The 21,244-nt window shown below is 39.5% G+C and overlaps 1 protein-coding gene across 1 annotated transcript in view; it reads left to right on the top strand.

The window, feature by feature from the left end:
• Window positions 1-21,244, top strand: part of LOC148360706 (regulating synaptic membrane exocytosis protein 1-like) — a 122,221-nt gene that overhangs the window by 57,100 nt on the left and 43,877 nt on the right. Inside the window, exons 8-22 of the mRNA XM_088341603.1 lie at window positions 1,316-1,415; window positions 2,977-3,100; window positions 3,184-3,243; window positions 4,627-4,673; window positions 5,294-5,409; window positions 5,489-5,619; window positions 7,851-8,022; window positions 8,100-8,253; window positions 8,403-8,459; window positions 11,277-11,430; window positions 13,734-13,850; window positions 17,057-17,119; window positions 18,097-18,174; window positions 19,030-19,149; window positions 21,001-21,084. Of these exons, the coding sequence (XP_088197729.1) occupies window positions 1,316-1,415; window positions 2,977-3,100; window positions 3,184-3,243; window positions 4,627-4,673; window positions 5,294-5,409; window positions 5,489-5,619; window positions 7,851-8,022; window positions 8,100-8,253; window positions 8,403-8,459; window positions 11,277-11,430; window positions 13,734-13,850; window positions 17,057-17,119; window positions 18,097-18,174; window positions 19,030-19,149; window positions 21,001-21,084 (1,577 nt within the window). The remainder of the gene's footprint in view (window positions 1-1,315; window positions 1,416-2,976; window positions 3,101-3,183; window positions 3,244-4,626; window positions 4,674-5,293; window positions 5,410-5,488; window positions 5,620-7,850; window positions 8,023-8,099; window positions 8,254-8,402; window positions 8,460-11,276; window positions 11,431-13,733; window positions 13,851-17,056; window positions 17,120-18,096; window positions 18,175-19,029; window positions 19,150-21,000; window positions 21,085-21,244) is intronic.

A 21,244-nucleotide genomic window follows, 5' to 3' on the forward strand; every position in this document is an offset into this window, starting at 1 on the left:
ACAAAAGGCAGGCACAGTCATGGGGAAAAAAACGAAAGTTTTGCTGACCAAAAAAACCCCACAGTGAGCAGCCAGGCTAACCAGTAATCAACAACGAAAAGCGGCAACGGCTATGGCGATATACAAGAAGCCGGCCGGGTAAAAAACAAATGACACGGCGAAATCGGCGCTGACGCCAGGCTAGCTGATCAAAAACACATGGTGGGCAGCCATGATAACGAAACCAACAACAAAAAGCGGCATTAAATGCGATGCCGGCCGGTAGTAAACCAAGGGACACGACAAAACCTAGCCAGGCTAACCGGTCGCAAACCACACGATGGGCCAACGAGTGCCAATCAGGACAGGGTTATTAATAAGGCATCGAATTCATTATTTAAATAAGAGGCCTTGATAGGCATTAAAATGTCTTGAAACTAATTTTACAAAGTCTTAAAAATTCGAACACATAAGATTTATATTTGTTTGAACTAAAAGGTTGAAGTAACATCTTGATTGTATTTTTTTAATAATTCACCGATTTACTTTCGTGGCAACATAGCGTGACCCCAATATTGGAACTATCAAAACGGTGAAGTGGTTTCAGTCGGGTCTTTCAGAGCAGATACTTGTGTCAGGTCTATCCACTATATACACATAGCAACTTGGGACAGACACTTTTACTTTGGACCATGGGAAAATGCCAGGTAATGCGTACGAGGCACGATGTATTGTGCGCAAGAGATTTTTGTGTTTTTTTTGTTGTGTTTGCTTCAATTGTGTTTTTTTGTTTACTTGGTCTTTCATTTGATTTCAAAAGGCATTAAAAAGTCTTTAAAAGTCTTGAATTCAACTTGCCTTAAGTTAGAGGAACCCTGCGGGAGGAAGCATAACAGGAAACCCATCGGCAGCCCTGACGCTGATAAAACTATACCAACAGCGACAGATGCGACAAAAAAACACAAACGAATAGCCACTATTACCTAGCTCCAAGCAAAAATGAGCCGTATGCAATAGCTGTTCACTACAATCTTTGTCTGTTTCGGAGGTCGCCTTACATGTTGTGTTAATGGGATTCGCCATTTTGAAAGCTCTACAAGAAACAAGCCAGATGGATCAACTTTGTGACCAAATTTCTCAAGTCCCCCACCGTGTGGGATATTTTGCATATGTGCATACTCGTGGGGAGGAACATTACACAATCTGTACTTAATAGAAAAAAAATTTTGTTTGGGAATCTATTAAAGCCCCTTAGTTCGATTTTTCATTGATAGCTTTTAATGGGACAGTCCAGTACTGTAGTTATGCGTTTGGTCACAGTCCTGTGTTTTTGTAGGTTGTAGGTGGAAAGATGACAGAGACTGGAAGACTTGGGGCCTTTATCACTAAAGTTAAAAAGGGAAGTCTGGCAGATGTCATAGGACATCTAAGACCGGGTGAGTATATTTTATCCCCTTATTCATATTTTTACGATTTACACGTTAAAAAGTAAAATTAATTAAAAAAACATATCGGCAATGTATTTCATTAAATGGACACTGAAGTAATATTTGACCACTAGATGTTGCTGTTTTGTGTAGTGCTACCAAAACCTCCCGCGAAAAATAAGGAATTACTGTATGTTCGATTATCTCTGTTGATACTTTTACATTTTTACTTGCTGCTCCAAATAGCACTAGGGCCTTTAAGTATATCTTACCACTGATTGAGGTTAAGATTTTTTCTGTTATCTCGTTATAATAATTTTATGCTCATAATTAAATACAATTATGTTGAACTGTAACGAGTGATAATGAGAATGTATATTTATGTTTGCATTCCGTTGATTAATTTCGATAAAAGCCTCCAATTTCTACATTTTTAAAAAGACATGCAAAAGGTGCCCAGTTCGAGACCAGTTGGAAACATTTGCTGGCCTGGAGAGGGATGGGCGCCACCAGGCTGTACTTGCCTTAGACACTCCGCAGGAAATGATAGCTCTAAGACTCTGATGGTTAAGGGATACATAGCCCCCCACCCAACTACTCTATAATATTTGAACACTAAATCCTCCTGGATTGTTTTGTGCAACTGATAATTTTTCTCCTTATTGTCTTGCCCAGCCTGTCACTAGGGTTTGGCGTTATCGCCAACTCCCTCTATGCTACGTAAAATCAATGCATTTTTTTCGAAAGTGAATATATTTTTGACCATAATTCACATCAATATATATACATTTTTATGAAATTGTTGTTTTTAACACTTGGAAATTCTAAATATCACACTCTGTCCCTTTAAACCAAGGTAAAATAACACTTTAATTTATTTTTCAGGAATATTTTTGAAATCAAAGCAACATATATGCATATATCAGATTAAGAATATGTATTGTCCTTGTCAAAAACACCAGCGAAATTTTGTTCGGAGCATCCATTCATCCAACAATTCTGAGAAAATACAAAATACTCAGACTAAATATCCAGAATAAACATCCATAAATAACCCAAAACCCATAAATCACCTAATGTAAACATAACATTGCAAAACTGGTACCATAAAAATGAACAGCAGCATAAGTATATCAACGTTAAAGTGCAATTGTGCCAGATAGTCATTATTGTTCACTAGAGAAGAAGAATGTGTTTGTGTAATTATGATACAATGCAACAGTTCACTAATTGTTAGTCGGTGAATGTGATTGTTGTCATGAGTATGGGATGGAGAAAGAGGGAGGAACAGAGTTTAATTATAATGCAACAGTTAAATTAATTCATTACTGTGGTAGTGTGTTTTTCTTGAGGCGACACACTAGGTTGTATGCAACCTATTTTCATTCAATTATGAAAAAATAAACCTGTATCTAAATGCCAGGAATAAAAAAAGAAAACATAGAACGCATTTTGCCTTAAACGGTGTGAATATTGAAGCTAAGGCTCAAGAAACAGCTGTTTCATATAAACAAAAGCAAAACTAAAACATGTATTATTCATTTCCCTCTTTCTGCCATCTTTGTTACAGGTGATGAAGTATTGCAATGGAATGGAAAATCCTTGCCGGGGGCAACCAAGAAAGAAGTGTACAACATAATCCTTGAATCTAAAGCTGAACCTCAAGTGGAACTAGTTGTTTCAAGACCCATTGGGTAAGATTGACTATGAAAGTCACTACTGTTGTCGCTAAAAAAGAAAGAAATTCTTACAGATTTCACATTTTTTTTTCTAAAAGTTCGATTCATCGAACTGTGTCTAAAAACATCTTGAGAAAAGTCTATAAACCAGTAAATCAGTAAGTAGCGTTGAATTAGTAGACCTTGTCCCCCAGCAACTTACCCTAGAACCTTTTAAATAAAACAACTTTTCCTTACCAATCCCTCCTACTTTTTCCTATCATGTTCAACAGTAATGCATCCCCATCTCATCTCATCTCATTAGCTGCACCGCTTATCCTCAGTAGGGTCGCGGGGGTGCTGGAGCCCATCCCAGCAATCATCGGGCAGTGGGCAGGGGACACCTTGAACTGGTTGCCAGCCAATCGCAGGGCACACAGGGACAGACAACTCGCTCGCTCATTCACACCTAAGGACAATGTGGACCGGCCAATCCACCTGAAATGCATGTCTTTGGAATGTGGGAGGAAACCGGAGTGCCCGGAGGAAACCCACGCAAGCACGGGGAGAACATACAAACTCCGCACAGAGTAATGCATCCATTCATACATAAATAAATACATACACATACATACATCCACTCAAACATTTACATGCATATTATCAGTGTCTGAAACTCATTACAAAAAGTAACAGGACTCCAGGCAGACAACTCTGAAAAGTTGCCTGCCCAGCCATAAAGTTTCCTGCCCCATTTTTCACAACTTGAAACACAATAAGACGACTCATCACAAAAAAAACCATTGTTGCAAAGTATTAAGGAATGATAATCAGAATATGTAACAGAACAACACTTTAAAATTAAGTTTATTATGAATCCACTTATAACATTCATTGCATGTATATGACATCGCTGTTTTCCATCTGTCATCAGTATGTACCTGTATTTACTCATCTTCATTCATGCAATGTTAGCCTTGTATCGTCTGCTACAAGCCACGTGAACTCCTCTTTCCATGATGTTTTTAATGTACGTTTACGTTTTGTAGCGTCATCAATTTTGTTAGCTTCTTTTGAATCTTTCTTTTTTGAGGTTTTGGCTTGATTCCTAACCACTTTACCATTTTTCTTGTGTTCTCTGTGCGTCTACTTTGGAAAATGATATGCAAATGCACGACCCTTATAAGGCTCAGGAAAGTACGGAAGCTCGAAGTTATTCGATGCAGGCTTCTGATTGGCTGCAGTGTATGCAAATTGCCAAACGAACCGAAATTTCCAAACCGAACGAACATTTCGAGATCGGAATAAAGCAAACGTTTGTAACAAGCTACCATTCCATCCTGTCTAAAAAATAAAAAATAAGACGTTTTGTAGTTGTATGCCCGACGTAAAACATGCACGCCCCGGGCGTCCGGGCAGACGGTATTTCAGACACTGATATTATAAGTATGTAAACATATAAATTGTGCGCATTTTTTATACATAGCGGTTTTCCATCTGTAGCTGTTGCCTGAAAATAAAATCATGCTCTCTCTTTGAAAATGTTGGTTTGATTTTTACAGGGACATCCCCAGAATTCCAGAATCATCACACCCCCCTCTCGAATCCAGTATGTATCTATTTTTAGTCATTCTTTGTTTATTTAAAAATGTTAAATGTTAAAGCCTGTGTGTATTAGGGTGGTCCTTATTTTTCGACTTTTAAAATGTCATGCTCTGACCCCTTGAATATGTTCCAATATATACAAAACGTAATTAGGCAAAGTTTCATCAAAATCAAAGGATATTTAGAGGTCGCTCAAGGCCTCTGAAATTTTGGTATGAAAAATAAGGATTTTTCGCACATTATATCAGACCTAGTGTACAAAGTTACTTGTAACTTTTCTTGTGTTACAATTATAAGCAATGGACTGAAATTGGATGTTCTAAAACGCCGTACACATAGGGTTAAGATTTCCGTTTTTTCTCGAAAATTGCCAAAATTTTACCATTTTGGGAAATTTCAAAGTCGTTGAGCTACCTCTAAATATTATCCAAATTGTTCAAAATTGCACACAGTGTGTTTTTATCGATATAAGAACATATGCGGGGGGTCAGAGCGCAATATTTCAAAAAAAAAAATTTCGACCCCCATTAAGGACCACCCTAGTGTGTATGTTGAATCTACCTCAACATGTTTGCGACTCTGTTTTTCTTTACAACGTTGGGTTTTGTACTGTCTGTCTTTTAGCAGGTTCTAGTTCCTTTGAATCACAGAAAATGGAGCGTCCTTCTATATCAGTGATGTCCCCAACGAGCCCGGGAACCCTCAGAGAGCTTCCTCTGGTGCTGCCTGGACAGCTGTCGGTAAGGGACTAACCCAGTAACACGGATCAACTACTGGTATATCATCTGAATGGTTAAATGCCTCCGAATACAATTGCAGGTGAAGCTGTGGTATGACAAAGTTGGCCATCAGCTTATTGTCAACGTCCTTCAAGCCATAGACCTGCCTTCCCGACCAGATGGACGACCTCGAAATCCGTATGTGAAGATGTATTTCCTTCCTGATAGAAGGTAGGTTGGCACAATAGCTCTTTTGAAATGAATTCTGGCTGTGATTGATTTATTGATTGATTCTTTGGACAGACCGATGGATAACAGGAACAAAATATCTCAGTTTTTTCCATCCTTCATCAATATCCAGCTATCAGACAGCTTTCTCCTATCCTGCTTTAGTTACTTGGTCATTGGCCTTATTGGCTTGAGGCGCCTTTGCTCTTAGCACAACAATATGAAAATATGGGTAAAGCTCATACACTTTATTTGTATCGTACAGTCTTCAATGGATAGGTAAATTAATTTGTTTAAATGTACTCTTGAACCATTTTCTTTGCAAAGATACCAATAAAACAACAGAAAAAATATTCACTATTACCCAGAAAGGGGTCAGTAATGAGTTACATCTACTCTGTTACAGTAGGTTTTTGGAAATTTTGTACTTCTAGGAGTATTTTGAAAACACTATAATTTTTTACTTTTACTTGAGTAGATTAATGAAGAAGAAATTGTACTGTTACTCCACTACATTAGCCTACATTGAACCCGTTACTTGAATCCCCTTACATTATGGATTTATTTTGTTTCGTTTAGATTTGACTAGTGACCCGACCAACCGCTAGGGCACTTGTGAGCAGGGTTAGGAACGTTTTTTTTTACTGTATTGCCAGACAGTCACTCGTCATGTACATTTTTATTTCACATCTACTTATCTGGAAATTTTTGTATTTATTTATTTTTGATGGCGCCATTTTACTGAGTTTTTTGTTAATTTAGGGAACTTATTTTTAAGCATGCATTCCTTTATTTTTTGATTGAATCACTTTATTTATTTATCCATCAAGTTATTCATTCATTTAAATATATAGATAATTTGAAGATTGGTATAAAATACACAAATATATGAAACAAATAGCCTTTTATACATCACAAAAGCAAAAGAATGTAGCGTCATCGTCAAGGTTTGTATTTCAACAAACGTATGAAAACAACAAGTGATACTCAAAATTTGGGAACAAAATCTTGTTTCCCAAGTTATTCAGGATATTTGTTTCACTCAAGGCTAACACATCAACCTTCCTTTCAGTCATCATTCTTCCAATCTCCTCTTTCTTCCACTTAGTCGCTTTACTTCCACATCCTCTCACATTTTGTGACCCTATAACTAGGGTTTGCGAGACCTTTCGGACTCCCGCCCCCTTTTCTTTGCCTTGCCATCTCTTAGAGAGAAGAAATAGAGTGGAAGCTAGAACTCTTGTTGGTGATAGGAATGAGTGGAGAGGTGTTGTTAAAGGATAGTGGGTTGTTTGGACGTGTTCTAAGTGATGGGCAGGGCACCCGTATGATGCGGCAGGGGTAAACCAGTGAAAAGTGTCGAGCTGTTGAACAGAAAAGTGTGTTGTGTCACCCTGACCCGAGTGACATGGCCGCTTTCTTGTGTCCCGTTTCATCTGGAGGGACGAAAGCATGACCAACTTAGGTGCCGAGGTGCCTAACTTGTTTGGGCATTTGGGTTGGCCATGGTCCAAAAATGTGTGTGTGTTTTTTTGCTACTTTTTGCCCTTTTTTTTGTGTATGTGTTTGTCTTCAAGGGATATGACCAGGGTAGATAGACAGATATTTAGGATATAGTATCAGTATTGTAACATGCTATATATATGTATATATATATATATATATATATATATATATATGTATATATATATATATAATTATAATCCACAGAGGGGTTCACCCATATAATCTGTCTGAGTACACAGACTTTCAATAACACAGACTTGTTACTTAACACCAGCTCGGTGGCCTTGGGGATAGGGCGCCCGCCCCGAGACTGGGAGGTTGCTGGTTCAAGCCTCGGCCGAGTCATGCCTAAGACTGACAACATTGGTACTCATTGCCTCCCTGCTTTAAGGGGTTGGAATTGGGGGGTTTGGTCACCTAATGACTCCCAACACATCAGTTGGGTTGAGCGAGGGGGCTGGGAATCCCCTCCTCTGTATCAATTTCCCAGAAAGAGTCAGAAATGACTCTCGCCACCTCCCACTAGGGGGATATGGCTCCGGTATCTGTGTAGTTTTTTCCCCAAGTACTAATTTACTTTAACTCGAGTAATTATTTAGATGACAGCTTTTGACTTAGAAACCTACTTTAGAAACCTTTTACCTGAGTAAAACTATTGGGAACGCTACCCACCTCTGCTATTACCAAACTGTTCACGCCTCTTTAAAAAATAAACACTTCTTTTCCAGTGACAAGAGTAAACGTCGGACTAAAACCGTGAAAAAGAGCGCCGAGCCAAAATGGAATCAGACCTTCATCTATTCACATGTTCACCGGCGAGACTTTCGTGAGCGCATGTTAGAGATCACGGTCTGGGACCAACCTAGGGTCCAGGAGGAGGAAAGTGAATTTATGGGCGAGGTAGGTCCGAGGCCAAACTCTTAAAATGATTTCAACTGGTTTACCGCCGTCTTAACTTCTGAATGGTCTGGTCTCAGATCCTGATAGAGTTGGAGACTGCCTTGCTGGATGACATTCCTCACTGGTATAAACTTCAGACACACGACCTGTCCTCCATACCCTTGCCTCAGCCGTCTCCATACCTCCAACGCAGACATGTTCAAGGAGACAGCCTCAGCAAAAAACTACAAAGTATGTTTTTTTTAATTCGTATTCCAACAGCTTGAGAACTAAAAGTATGCTTGGGTGTGGGGTCTTGGCTTTTCTTCCATGAAAATGATATATTGTCCCTTGGACCCTCACAATCTACTTGTCTTTTGTATGTGTGTGCGTGAGTGCAGGGTCTCATCGCATCATTGATACAGAGTTTGATGAGAGTTTGATGATTATGACTAAAGGTGGGTAGGGGAGACGATTACTACTCTGTTGCCTTGTCGCAGCTTTTGGCCAACCAGCACTGGGGTGAGAGAAGAGATTATTGCCCATTAAACCTCTGATAATATAACAAAGCTTCACACAAGCCAGTGTTTCCTGAATAAACTGGTGGTTTGTTATTTCGGCTGCTGTTTGTTAGTGTATTGTACTGTATCCCTGGGGCGATTTTAAAAGTTCTCCTCCTCTGCTGGCTGTAGAAACACTTCTTGTGCATGTGGAACTGTAGATTTTAGCTCACTACATTGTCAATATTTATTTGCATGCCTCAAATCTAATAGAAACAAAAAGAAATACATACACAGTGAAGAAAATAAGTATTTGAACAGTGTGTTATTTCGCTATTCCTCCCACTTAGAAATCATGGAGGGGTCTGAAATTGTAATCGTAGGTGCACGTCTTTTGTGAGAGAGATAAACTAAAAAGAAAAATCCAGAAATAGAAATGCATGATTTTTGGATGATTTATCTGTGAAATACAGCTGCAAATAAGTATTTGAACACCTGAGAAAATGAATGCTGATATTTGTTTGCTATTCCAGAGGTCAAACGTTTCCTATAATTTTTCACCAGGTTTGCACACACTGTAGTAGGGATCTTGGCCCACTCCTTCTCAAAGATCCTTTCTAGATCAGGCAGGTTTCTGGGCTGTCGCTGGGAAACACTGAGTTTGAGCTCCCTCCAAAGATTTTCGATTGTGTTCACGTCTGGAGACTGGCTGGGCCACGCTAGAACCAGGATATGCTTCTTACGGAGCCACTCCTTGGTTTTCCTGGCTGTGTGCTTCGCCTTGCATTGTGATTTCTGTATTTTTCTTTTTAGTTTATCTCTCTCACAGTGGACATGCACTTTCAGACCTCTCCATGATTTCTAAGTGGGAGAAATAGCAAAATGGCAGGGTGTTCAAATACTTATTTTCTTCAATAAATATATATATGTATATATATATATATATATATATATATATATATATATATATATATATATATATATATATATAGTCAAATTAGTAACGCTTGTGAATGCTTTAAGACTTCTTCTGCTTCAGGTACAGCAGTATTGTTTTTTGACAATTTAATCAAAGTTTTACTTTTCTTTTTAAGGACCAACCTGTTGAGTAAAGAATTAGCTCTCTCAATCAAAAACGCAATTGTTACACGAACCTTTGAGTGACTTTTGTTATTCGTTCCATTTCTAAATGCTGTTGCCGGACAATAATACCTGCAGCTTAAATGGTATTGCCTACTGAATAGTTTTGTGTCTGCAACAATCAAATTGCTCACAATTCTGAAAGCCTATTGGAAATGTTGGTTATTGGATTAGAATTGATTTATGTTTTACTCGTTTACTTTTTTTTTTACTTAAAGAAGTCATAAGGACAGAGGACAAGCCACGTCTTGTTTTAAGAATTAACATTCTTTTACGTTTCTACACAACACACTTTTTTTTAACATAAATTGTTGCTTTTCACAACCCTTTATTTGTCTCTAAATAAACTCGAGATTTCATACCATTGATTATTATTGATAGAAAGTCAAGTCTTATTTATTTGTATAGAAGTAAGAAATTTAGTGACGTCAGAACTTTAATGGGAATATCAATTCAAGTGATCAGTAAGAAATGCAACTGTGTTGAATCATCAGCGTCAACATGTTTGGAATTATTCCTGTCCATAATACTTACTTTAAAAAATACTAATGCCATGACTAGAGCACTTTTGTACTGCTAGCTTGCACCGTTAGCTCCGCTGCTATCTCTTGCTGCTATCTCTTGCCGCTAGCCTGAGCTGCCAGCTTGCGCTAATAATACATCGCAACAGGCCCTGTACACTACCATGTCAATATTAAATTTTGAGGAGTTGAAATTCAGAATACAAGATTTTCAAAACTTTTTGGATAGCATTACACGAAAAAAAAACAAAAACAAATTAAGCAGTGTTCATTTTACCTTTGAAAAGTGATGAGTCCCGGGGACTCGCATGCTAAAAAATCTATGGGTCCCAACAGAGATCTATGGGTCCCCCAAATTTAGTGTTATCGGGGTTGAAATTGTAAATCGGTGACAAATATATAATAAAAGTCTATATATTCATTCAGTTTTAATCATCAAATTATGAATTCATTTTCTGCATCAAATTTTTGTTGGTAATATACCGATTAAAGGAATAACCACAAACCTGTCTTTTTTTCATTTTCTCCTTTTATACTTCCTTTTTTTCTTAACTTCTTCATACAACATAATAATTCGTAATATAATGCATCAAAGCAAGTGAGCCGTTTAAGAGCCGGCTCTCTTGAATGAGTCGAGCCGAAAAAGCCGGTTCTCCAAAAAGAGACGGACTTTTCACCACACAACTCGAGATCGGCGTGCAGACGAAAGCTCGAACCGCGAGACCTAGACAACATCTGCCAGATCTGCCTGACGAAAAGTTTGGAGTGCGGTAAATCTTTGTTTAAAAAAAATGGAATCGGGTAATAATGACAATTTTGTGTCAAAAAAGTTGCGTCCCGGGGACGCACGTTGATTTGAGACAATGCGTCCCCAGCAAAAATGATGCGTCTAGGACGCAGGGACGCGGGCAAACGAGAACACTGGTTCAGTAACAATTTGCAAAGAAAGCTATTGAGGCTTTGTTAAAGCAGAGGACTACCCATTTTATTGTGAAACATTTCTGAGTGGTACAAAAAGTATATGAATTGGTAATGCTCGGAGCAATTGTGTCCATACAAAAGGTCATACATTTGAGGTCTTGGAACGTGTGTGTGCTTTTGAATGGTTTGATAGGAGGAGAGCGTAGTTCAAGAGAAAGAGAGCGAGGCAGTACTTTGGCTGTTCCTGAACAACAGCGTGCCCTTCAACATCGCTCTCGCTCTGTATCTCCACACCGAGAAGACTCTCACAGGGCCAGGTCGCGGCCTGCACACGTACCCATGCAAAGGTCAGTGGTACGACACATTCACTGCCTGTAATGGTGATAAACGTTAGGGGGTGGCGGATCGATACGGTGCTACCTCTTCTTACGGGGTTGATTCGTTCCAGGACTGCGCTCGAAGCCTGAACTGCTCGTGTAAAGATAGATAGATATATAGATAGATATATACTTTATTCATCCCAATAGGGAAATTCACACTTCCAGCAGTATCCTTTTGTTGTTTATTAACAGATTAATAGGATGGCCTCGGGGTGCTGTGCTGTAGTTTAGCAACAGCGGAGTGGATGACGTCACACGCTAGTCCAAAAGTTCAACGTCCCTGCAGCAGATGGAAATCTTTGTGCCCAGGGTTACACCCCCTTGTGTTCACGTAGATAGCGAGTCCACCTCCTCTCCGCTTCCCGCAGGCTTTTGTGTCTCTGTCCCTAACAGCGCTGAAGCCGGGTAGCTCCGGATAGCTCCGGGTTCTCCACGTTAGCATCCGGGAGGCTAGACGTGAGCCACGTTTCTATAAAACACAGCAAACTGCACTCCCTGTACGCTTTGATGTTTTTCACCAGCACAGCCAGTTCGTCGGTCTTATTTGGTAGAGAGTTCACATTTACCATGATTACGGACGGTACCGAATACTTATAATGCCGCTTAGCCTTAGCTCCAGCTCTGCATCCACGATAGGGCCCCCTCATCACGCCGGCACGAGAATTCTTCAGAGCAAGGAGTTGATTCCTCGCATCAACGCATTTTTAAACCATTTTAAACCCATAACGATAGGATAGAAAGTAATCCAAGGTGTAGTTGTCAAACGGGACCATACAAAAGAACCATTAAAAGGTTTCAAACACATCTTCCTTATGACTAATATATGTTGCAATTACTGGTGGAGCCAAATGCAGGGAAGCAATCGCAGAAGCTGGGCTGCTCAAAAACAGTATGGCGTTTAATACCTATACACAGGAACAAAGTAACAAACAACTGGTTGAAAATACCTGAAAATTGTATGATCTAGAAACATAACCAATCACACTCAGTTGGCGAGTTCATTATGGGTACCGCAACGATTATTTGCACGTGCTGCAGAGGAAAGGTTGAGGCAGTTGCAAGGAGGAGTCACATAGATCGGACATCTTTTAGACATTTTTGGATCATTTCACATTGTGAACAACGTACAACAATTTTTATACGGAAAAAAAATATATCACATTTTGCACATTTCAGCTCTAATACGGATAGTCTTTTAACCTGGTACCAGATGAAAACATCATCGTAGTTTGCTAATATTGTCTCTGATTTTACACAATCTGTCTTGCTGTGAGTAAATGGGTGTCGCGTTGTGTTTTTAAAGTTTATTACCGCGTAATAAGAGTGATTTATAATCACTGATGAAGGGTGCAATTTGCAGAGATTCATCGGTAAGAGATCGAGAGACTATTGGTGATACGTAAGCACTTAAAATTTAAGTTACCGTAACTTTAGATGAACATACACACAAAAACATACAGCACAGTATTTTATTTTTTACCTTTAGTTTGCATGGTCAAATTGGACAAGCTGTTGCTGGCAGTATCCAATCACGAGCGGTGAGTGGGTTCCTGCGGTAGCTCCTAGTATTGCTTGTGAACTGCTCAAGGAGTTTTCTTTGTAGAGCAAGCAAGAGTTATTTTTTAAAAACAAACTCGTACACGGATATTATTGTCACGGTTGCCATGGCGCCAGCTGCGGCTCGTTGACGGATTGGCCTCCCTTTTATTTAAGCTAAGTGCTCTCACTCACCCTTTGTCAGTCCGTCAACGAACCTCTGCCCCGCAAGACGTGGGTTTTGACTCTGTCCGGTTCCCTGCCTGTGTTTCCTGTCCGGTATTGTTCTAGTATATTTTGTCCCGTGCAATATCGATCTTCAGTTTCGTTCCCCTCTAGTTTGTCCTGTTCAATTTCGATATCCAGTTTTGATATCAATCCTGTCCATCCCGTCCTGTTCGGAATCAACCCCATCTGTTCGATATCTGCTTGGCAATTGGTATCGATTTCGTCCGCCGCTGTAATTCCACGCCAGACTGCCACCTTACATCTTCCACCCAACGATCGCCGAATCACTGGCGTTTGGGTTAACCGGCATGACTGCCCCATTTCCCGTAAAATAAAAGCTTGTGTGAGAAACGTCACGCTTTTGGGTTCTCCCCCTGTTCCGGTTCTTGACAATTAAAGTGTTTGGAGGTGCTCATATAAAGATGTATCACTGTACATTGTATTCCTTTTACCTTAACTCTATGTGCTTGTTTTTTGATATAATAATTGAGTTTTTTTGATACCAGGAGCCTGGATGAGATCCATCAGAACCGCCACCACTCCCAGTCCCCTTCGCATTACCACGACTCGCATTTAGAGCACCAACGCTCCGGTGACTCGGACTATGAGTACTCTGAAGACAGGTAACGGGATTTTGTTGCCCTGATCATTTATATGATAAAATATTGATCAAAGATTTGACTTGGAATAGAGCAATGGTATTTGGTAGTTTTCTTTGACCCTCAAAAGGACATTGTGTGTCCTTAAACAAAGCTCCATTCTTCAGAAAACATATATTGATTTAAACAACAAGCAAAAATACATGAATTATCATATAAACGAGCATGTTTTCAAATACTTGTTTGTTTGAACAGGAGGTTTACCTAGAGCAGGGGTGTCAAACTCATTTTAACTCAGGGGCCACACGATAGAACAAACATTCTGTCGGGGGCCTGACTAGTTGATTAAAGAGAAAGAAAAACAGAGATAAAGAAATAAGAGAAAGAGGGAAAAGCAGAGAGAGGGAGGGACAAAGAAAAAGAGGGAGAGAGCGTGAGAAACAAAAGAGATAAAAAGTCATGAGAGAGGGGGAAAGAAAGGGAGTGGAAGAAAGAAATCCAAAGAGAAATAGAAAGACAGGAGAGAAAAGAGAAAAGAAAGCGCGAAGGGTAGGAAGAGAGAGAACAGAGAGAAAAGGAAAAAAGGAAGTTAGAGCAAAAGAAGTTAAAAAGACACAGAGAGAGAAAGAGACAAATTGTAACAAAGGAAGATAAAAAGAGAGACACAGAGAGAGAAAGAGACAAAGAGTAACAAAGGAAGAGAAAAAGAGACACAGAAAGAGAAAGAGTCACAAAAGAAGAGAAAAAGAGAGAGTGAAAGAGACAGAGATAGTGAGTGTGTCACGGAAGGGAAGGGGGCTGTCACGAGGCGTGGTGGTGTGGAAGGGGTGACCGGACCAGAACGGAGGCAGGAAGGGAGAACTCATATGCGTTGACGATCATAAGTTTTATTTAACAAAATAAAAGTCGCCCAATACTCCGGGACCAAAACAGAACAATACAGAGTTCCTCCGGCACGAACTCAACAGGACAAGGCATAACAGACGGAAAATGTTTAAACCTAAAACAGGACAAGGCATAACAGACCTGAGATTGTGTAATGAGCCAGCGCCCGCCAAACCCAAAATCCAGCCTTAAATAGCAGACCAGCAATCAGCTGATCTGCTTCAGCTTGAGTTCGGGGGCGTGGCATACTGGTCGTCATGGCGACCGTGACAGAGTGGGAGAAAAGGGGTGGAAAAAAGAGAGAGAGAAAGAGAGAGAGAGAGAGAGAGAGAGAGAGAGAGAGAAAGAAATACAAGTACAGTGTCTTTGTTCGAGGCACCTTTCTTTGGCAACATCAAGTTGACATATTTCAACCTGCAGCTTGTTTTTCTCTTGCGCTTCTCTGAGCGTTGTCTGGCGGGCCGGATTCAATCCCTTAGCGGGCCTGATTTGGCCTGCGGGCCACATGTTTAACACCTGTGACCTAGAGGGACCTGAAACAAGTGTCTGCCATCTCTGTACTACGATTACTCATAAACCAAACTCGTTTTGAAAAGCTGGACCAAAAAAAGAAAAGTGGCCTGATTTGGTGACTTGGACTCTCAGTAGTTTGTATTATTCCTTGTGCTTTTCAGCACTCATTATCCGACATCTTGCTACTTATGGTACCTCCAAGAACAAATCGTAAAAGGCTTGGTTAAAAAATGAGACGAAAATAGTGCTGTTTCATCACTTTTGAGACTGCGTAGTTTGTATTCTTCTTTTCACTTTGTAACATTTATTTCTGGTTGCAAAACACAGCAGTGACATCTAGTGGTCAAATATTACAGTGTCCCTTTAAGATAAGCATTTTTTTTTCTTTTTACAGTGTCAATTTAAAAATGAGACAGGAGTCACTGGAACAAAGCCAATATTTTTAAAACCCCCAAACTATGTAAAGAATCACCTTTGGCAAAAAAATGTTTTTACAGTACTTTAATTTATTTAAAAAAAATAACAATAATTTATTGATTGCTTGATTTTAGTATTAATCTAAATAGAATTCTTTTTCAAAATACAGTCAAATTATTTTTAATGAATACTATTAGCAATGTCACATGACCAATGTTCCCTGTAATTTTCCAGGGGTCTGAGCGTTCACACAAAGTCGGTGAGCAACGCTTGAAACAACAGTGAGCAACAGCAATCCCAAGTGTGGCAAGATAATTAATTATCAAACATGTCCAAAACTTGACATCAAGTTACATTTTGCTCAATGCGAAATTATTTTTCACTTTTGAATGAATTGACTCATGTACTATTGCAAAGGTTGTACGGCCTACAAACGTCTTTCACAAGATATCCATTTCTTTTTTTTCCCGATATATTTTGTCGCATAATACTAACATTTTTGGGGGCTTATTTAGTCGGTTGCACAATACAAAACTGTATTTAATTACATTTTTTTAGTGGAAGTTCAATGTTAGCAACAAGATTGACTTGATATAATTGGACATTATTTAAATGCAACACAAACTTTTTCCTCTTTTCCCCTGTTTTTTCTACTTTTTTAAAATTCCTTTTGAAAAAAATCTTATTGTGTTTATTTTTTCCCAGCTGCTACTTTTTTCTTACTTTTTTGTTCTCTATTTCCTTTTTCCTTTTATTTGTTTATTTTTCTTTTTTTCTGGCTTCTTTTCTGAATTTTTCCTGCTCATTTTTTCTCCTTTTCTCTCCTTTTGTTTCTTTTTTTCCCAGCTCTTCACTACTTTTTCATTTTGGTATTTTTTTATTTTTTGTTCTATTGCCATGCCCCCCCCTTCCTTTAAGTCATTTTGTGCATAATTTTAGATAATATTTGGTCGTGTAGGGATTAAAGAAGCAAAAACAACCTGAAGAGACGTTTGGGACCCGAAAGAGCCGGTGATTTTTAGTGAATCGAGCTGAAGAAGCCGGTTCTCGAAAAACTCTACTGACTTTACTCAACTTCGTTCTACTTCGACTTTGACTTCCAAATACCGCATTTAGAACACAACGTCAGGGGAACCCTTGTATTTTTACCTTCATGCACTGTAACTTTGACTTAATTCTCTTCTTAATTAGCAATTTCGAGCCCTGATTTTTGTGAGCTGGCTAGATTTTCTTGTGCGCGGAAAAGCTCTGGGCAGTGCGCAATTGCGCACACACGCAGCTTCGAGGGAACATTGCACATGACTGTATTCTTCTTATTTTCGCATCCTAAAATCACCGGGTTGACATCCTTTGCTTTTGTGCTTTTCTTGCCCGGTGATTTCTACTTTGTTCCCCCGTCGCCATGGCAATGACAGTGAGGCCCTGGAGATGCACAGGTCAATCCGAGGAGGGAGTGCCGAGTGCCTACACACAAACAGGTAAAGAATACAAGAATGAGATAAAAGCAGCAACAAGAATTGTGGTTTAGGTTTATTTTAACCGCTGTATTTTCCACACCGTAAGGCACATTGGATTATAAGGCCCACCCTGCCCAAAAAACAGTCTTTTGTGAGATTTTTTTCATACATAAGGCGCACATGACTATAAGGTGCATGGAATTGAAATTATAGTAAAGGTTAGGTTTTTACAGTTATTCTGAAAATACTGGTTTTCACGGACCACTATTGTATACAGTTGCATAACATCAGATACGACGGGAATCAAACCCGGATTGCTGCATTCAGCTCCCAACCCCTAGGGATACAGACGACACATGAAAAGGCATTAGGTCTTATCTCCCTATGACACTATTTTGGGTCACGGTCCCAAAGTGTTGATGTTATTATTGTCAAACGCGAAACAGCTGATCACGAAGCGCACACGATTTTGAACTGAATGACGATAAGAGCATTGTGGGAAGTAATTCAGTTGTTCTGAACTGAACAAAGAGAACCGAATTGTGGGAAATAGTTATATATTATATAAATAAACACATGAAAAATAGTGTGATACTGAGATAAGACCTGATGCCTTTTCATGAGTCATCTGCATCCACAGTGGTCTAGTGGATAGGACATGCTATCGCGAAACCTAGTCCAATTCCTAATGTACTCAGTGTTTTCCAATTTGCTGTTTTTTGGGTGGGCCTAAGAGTCTGGAAAATACAGTATACACTATTTTCTACCCGTCATCATCCTCAATAAGCATTTAGCATACTGTACATACCTGTGTGCGTTGTGTGTCTGTATTATCTAAAATATTTATCATTAAAGGGTGCACGAGACCACTATTTTATTTTACACACGATGTAAGTTACGATGTCCCAATATTTTTGCACTTGCTGTGACTCACATCAGTTCTCTATTTGTTCAACTTTTTTTGTCTTTATGTGCATGGCATCCGTTCTTACAACCAGGAGTGCATGTAGACATAGCAACACCCTCCCTCCCAAAATGCCCCTCTTAATAAATGGTATCCATAAAGATATGTACAGGTAAGCTCAAGAGAAAAATCATTTTTTCCTTGTTCTTCCAAGTACTTTTCCCACACTCATTGGTGCAATGGATGAGCCATTTTGGTGCTGCAGCTTTATTTTTCCCTAATACGTGAAATTCCCTTATTTCCCGGTGTCTGCTTGTGTTTGTGCCAACTTCATAAGCCAAATCCATTAGAATTTTCATCATATTTCTTATTTTCATAATGCCCCGATTTGCCTTACAGTTTAGTATAGATTTTGTGTCATATTAACAGAAGCTAGGTTACAAAATCCCAAATACTTTGGTGTTCACTCCAGGGATATCAGTCTGTCGATTATTAGTGGTGGGCAATATTAGGGATTTTGGTATCGACCCCATCCAGGTGAAGGTAGTGTAGTATCGATCGATACCTTAGCTAGGTGGCCCACACGGATACCATGATTTTCTGTCATTTCCTGCTGTGCTTTATTTGGCATCAGATGCGCACGATACAAACAAACTCGATGCGTTATATAAATACGTGGAATTGGATCAGGCATCTGATGCACCAACAGGGATGTGCTGATGCTCACTGGTCTTGAGCGGTTTCTAGTGGTAACCTCTAGGACTGCTCGTAGCTTGGATTTACTTTTCTATGTAGAGCAAGATTTTGGGTTTTAAAAAAATACTTGTACATTAAAATTTTCATGTTTAGAGGTACCCCTGTACTTGGCTCAAATACATCGCCACATAGTCACAGTGGCTTTGTGACTTCCCGCTCCAGTTTTCCCTTCACACGTTATATTCCGGGCCATCCTCGTTAGCTACATGTGTCATTTTGTCCTTTTTGCATTTCTTTCTACTTTTTTTGCCATTGCATGGACGGTGTGCAGCTCCACCCTCCCCGCATCCCTAAAAAGCAAGCTGCCTCAAAGGACAGAAGGAGGCAACAACGTGCATCGTAGTATCTTTGCACACCGTGTGCTCAGGTTCACTGATGAGGTCACACTTGGGTAAGAACGTGCCCCCACATAGTGCCTCTGCCTGATTCCCTCCTTTCCTTTTTCGGGTGACGACAAACTCATGCTTGCACCTGAAATTCCGAGTGAAAAGCTTTGAAATTGGGCTAAAATCTAAACCATTTGTCGTCCACCATGTGCGGGCCTTGGCTTGAGACTATTACGAGCAATCTTAGGCGATGGTGCCGAGCATCTGTTGAGTATAACTGCTGTCCTTTAGTAACACGACAGGACGACGATTAACGGGAGCTGGCCTATAAAATAGAATAGAATATACCTTTATTGTCATTGTTACAACATGGGTTGAATATATTGTGACAACGAAATTAGACGTGGCACTCCAGGTCCACATTTTACAGTGAGGATAAAGAAAACAAAGAAGATAAGGAACAAAGATGTTTGTACTGTCCTTGTTGCAGGCTTTGTTTTCCTCCGGAGGGGGGTGTATGAAGGGGGTGAGGGACAGACAGAGATGGCCGGGTCCAACTAGATGTTTGATATTACTGTACACACGGTCCAGTGTTTTTTCCCCTGGTTGCTCAGTCCACGTATTGAATGAACTTGGGAAGTACAGTCCTTAAGCATGCCTTATGCATCAGATAGTAAAATGGATCCCTCACATGATCACTAGCCAACATTTTTATAACTAGACCTGGTTCTCATGGCAACTCACCAACCTTTCAACTGGGGGTTTTTATAGTGTATGGAAGAATGTATGGCTTTTATGAATTGAGATAGAGCCTTTTACCGTAAATTCCCGACTACAGAGCTCGCCTGACTAAAAGCAGCATGCCTAAATTTAAGGAAGATACTCAACTTTGGCTTAAACTATGGCTCAAACAGCCATAGAAATCAACAAATTCATGACCATTTCCTACATTTAAAAAAAAAAATCAGCGGGGAAATGTTTAGTACAGAAAAGTAACACATAGTGCAGCGATTAAGACAGACTGTGTTTGCAGCTTTCAATTTTAATCAACTAGCCCAGCAGTCAATAATAACTAAATTGGCATTGACATACCTGATATGCAGGGGTAGGTCAAAAACAATAGAAAACGACAAACCTGATGTACTTTACTGGCTAAAATTTAGAAGCCGGTACAATTACAACAGCCTGTACACATGCTGAGCCATGCGACTCATCTTAAGCTCTCCCATCCCTTGCGTACATGACAAAGTGATAAAGAGGAGACCAAAAGTACTGCTACTGCTATATAAAAAAATCCTTATACATAAATGCCTTGAAATCTTTTTAACAAGTAATGTTGGATGATTGAATATTTTAGTGGGGAAGCCAGTGATTAACTACCAGGTATATTTTTCCTGTAGCGACAAAAACTGTGACATTATAAGCTAATATCAGTCCGATAGCTGTTAGCCCAATACTTATCATTTAGCCCTCCTTAGTTAGTACGTATTATGATTTTCATGGTTTAGTAGTAATACCTGGTCTCTTCTCTTTTCTCATGTGCGCTAAGGATGGGAGTGCTTAAGATCGTTCGCATGGCTCGGGATGTGCATAGGTTCTTGTGATTGTATGGTGCAGAGAGAAAGGAATGAGAAAAAAAATAAGCTGCATTTTAACCTCTGTGTTTAAAATGTAGAAAAAAGTAGCGGCTTGTTGTTGGGAATTTACGGTAGTATTATGGCGTCTTCTGTTTTCTGTCTCATTTCTTTGCATTACTATTCCACTCGGGATACATTAATCATTTAATTCTCTTTTATTTATATTTTCTCCTAATTTCCCATCATTTAACAACAACGTCCACATGTCTGCACTCCACCCTTCATGTCTCTATTGATTTCAACCTAACTTCTCTCTGCTACTATGCTGTGGTGGTGCAGTGATCTGCAGCCGTCGCTGGATAGAGCAAGGAGTGCCAGTACCACATGTTTGAGACCAGAAACCAACTTTTATTCTTCTGACAGGTATTGAAATTAATTTTTCTATGCGCTCACACATACTCGAAATCATTAGCATGTTTTTAAAACATTCATAGCAGTTGCACATTATTGTATGTATATTAAACGTCACCAGTTTAAATTGACTTGTGCTACAATTCTAATAGTTTGCTATTGGAATCATGTA

This window comes from Urocampus carinirostris, chromosome 8 (assembly GCF_059441175.1).
Source record: "Urocampus carinirostris isolate Australia breed hairy pipefish chromosome 8, RoL_Ucar_1.0, whole genome shotgun sequence".
In the NCBI taxonomy this organism is placed as follows: domain Eukaryota; kingdom Metazoa; phylum Chordata; class Actinopteri; order Syngnathiformes; family Syngnathidae; genus Urocampus; species Urocampus carinirostris.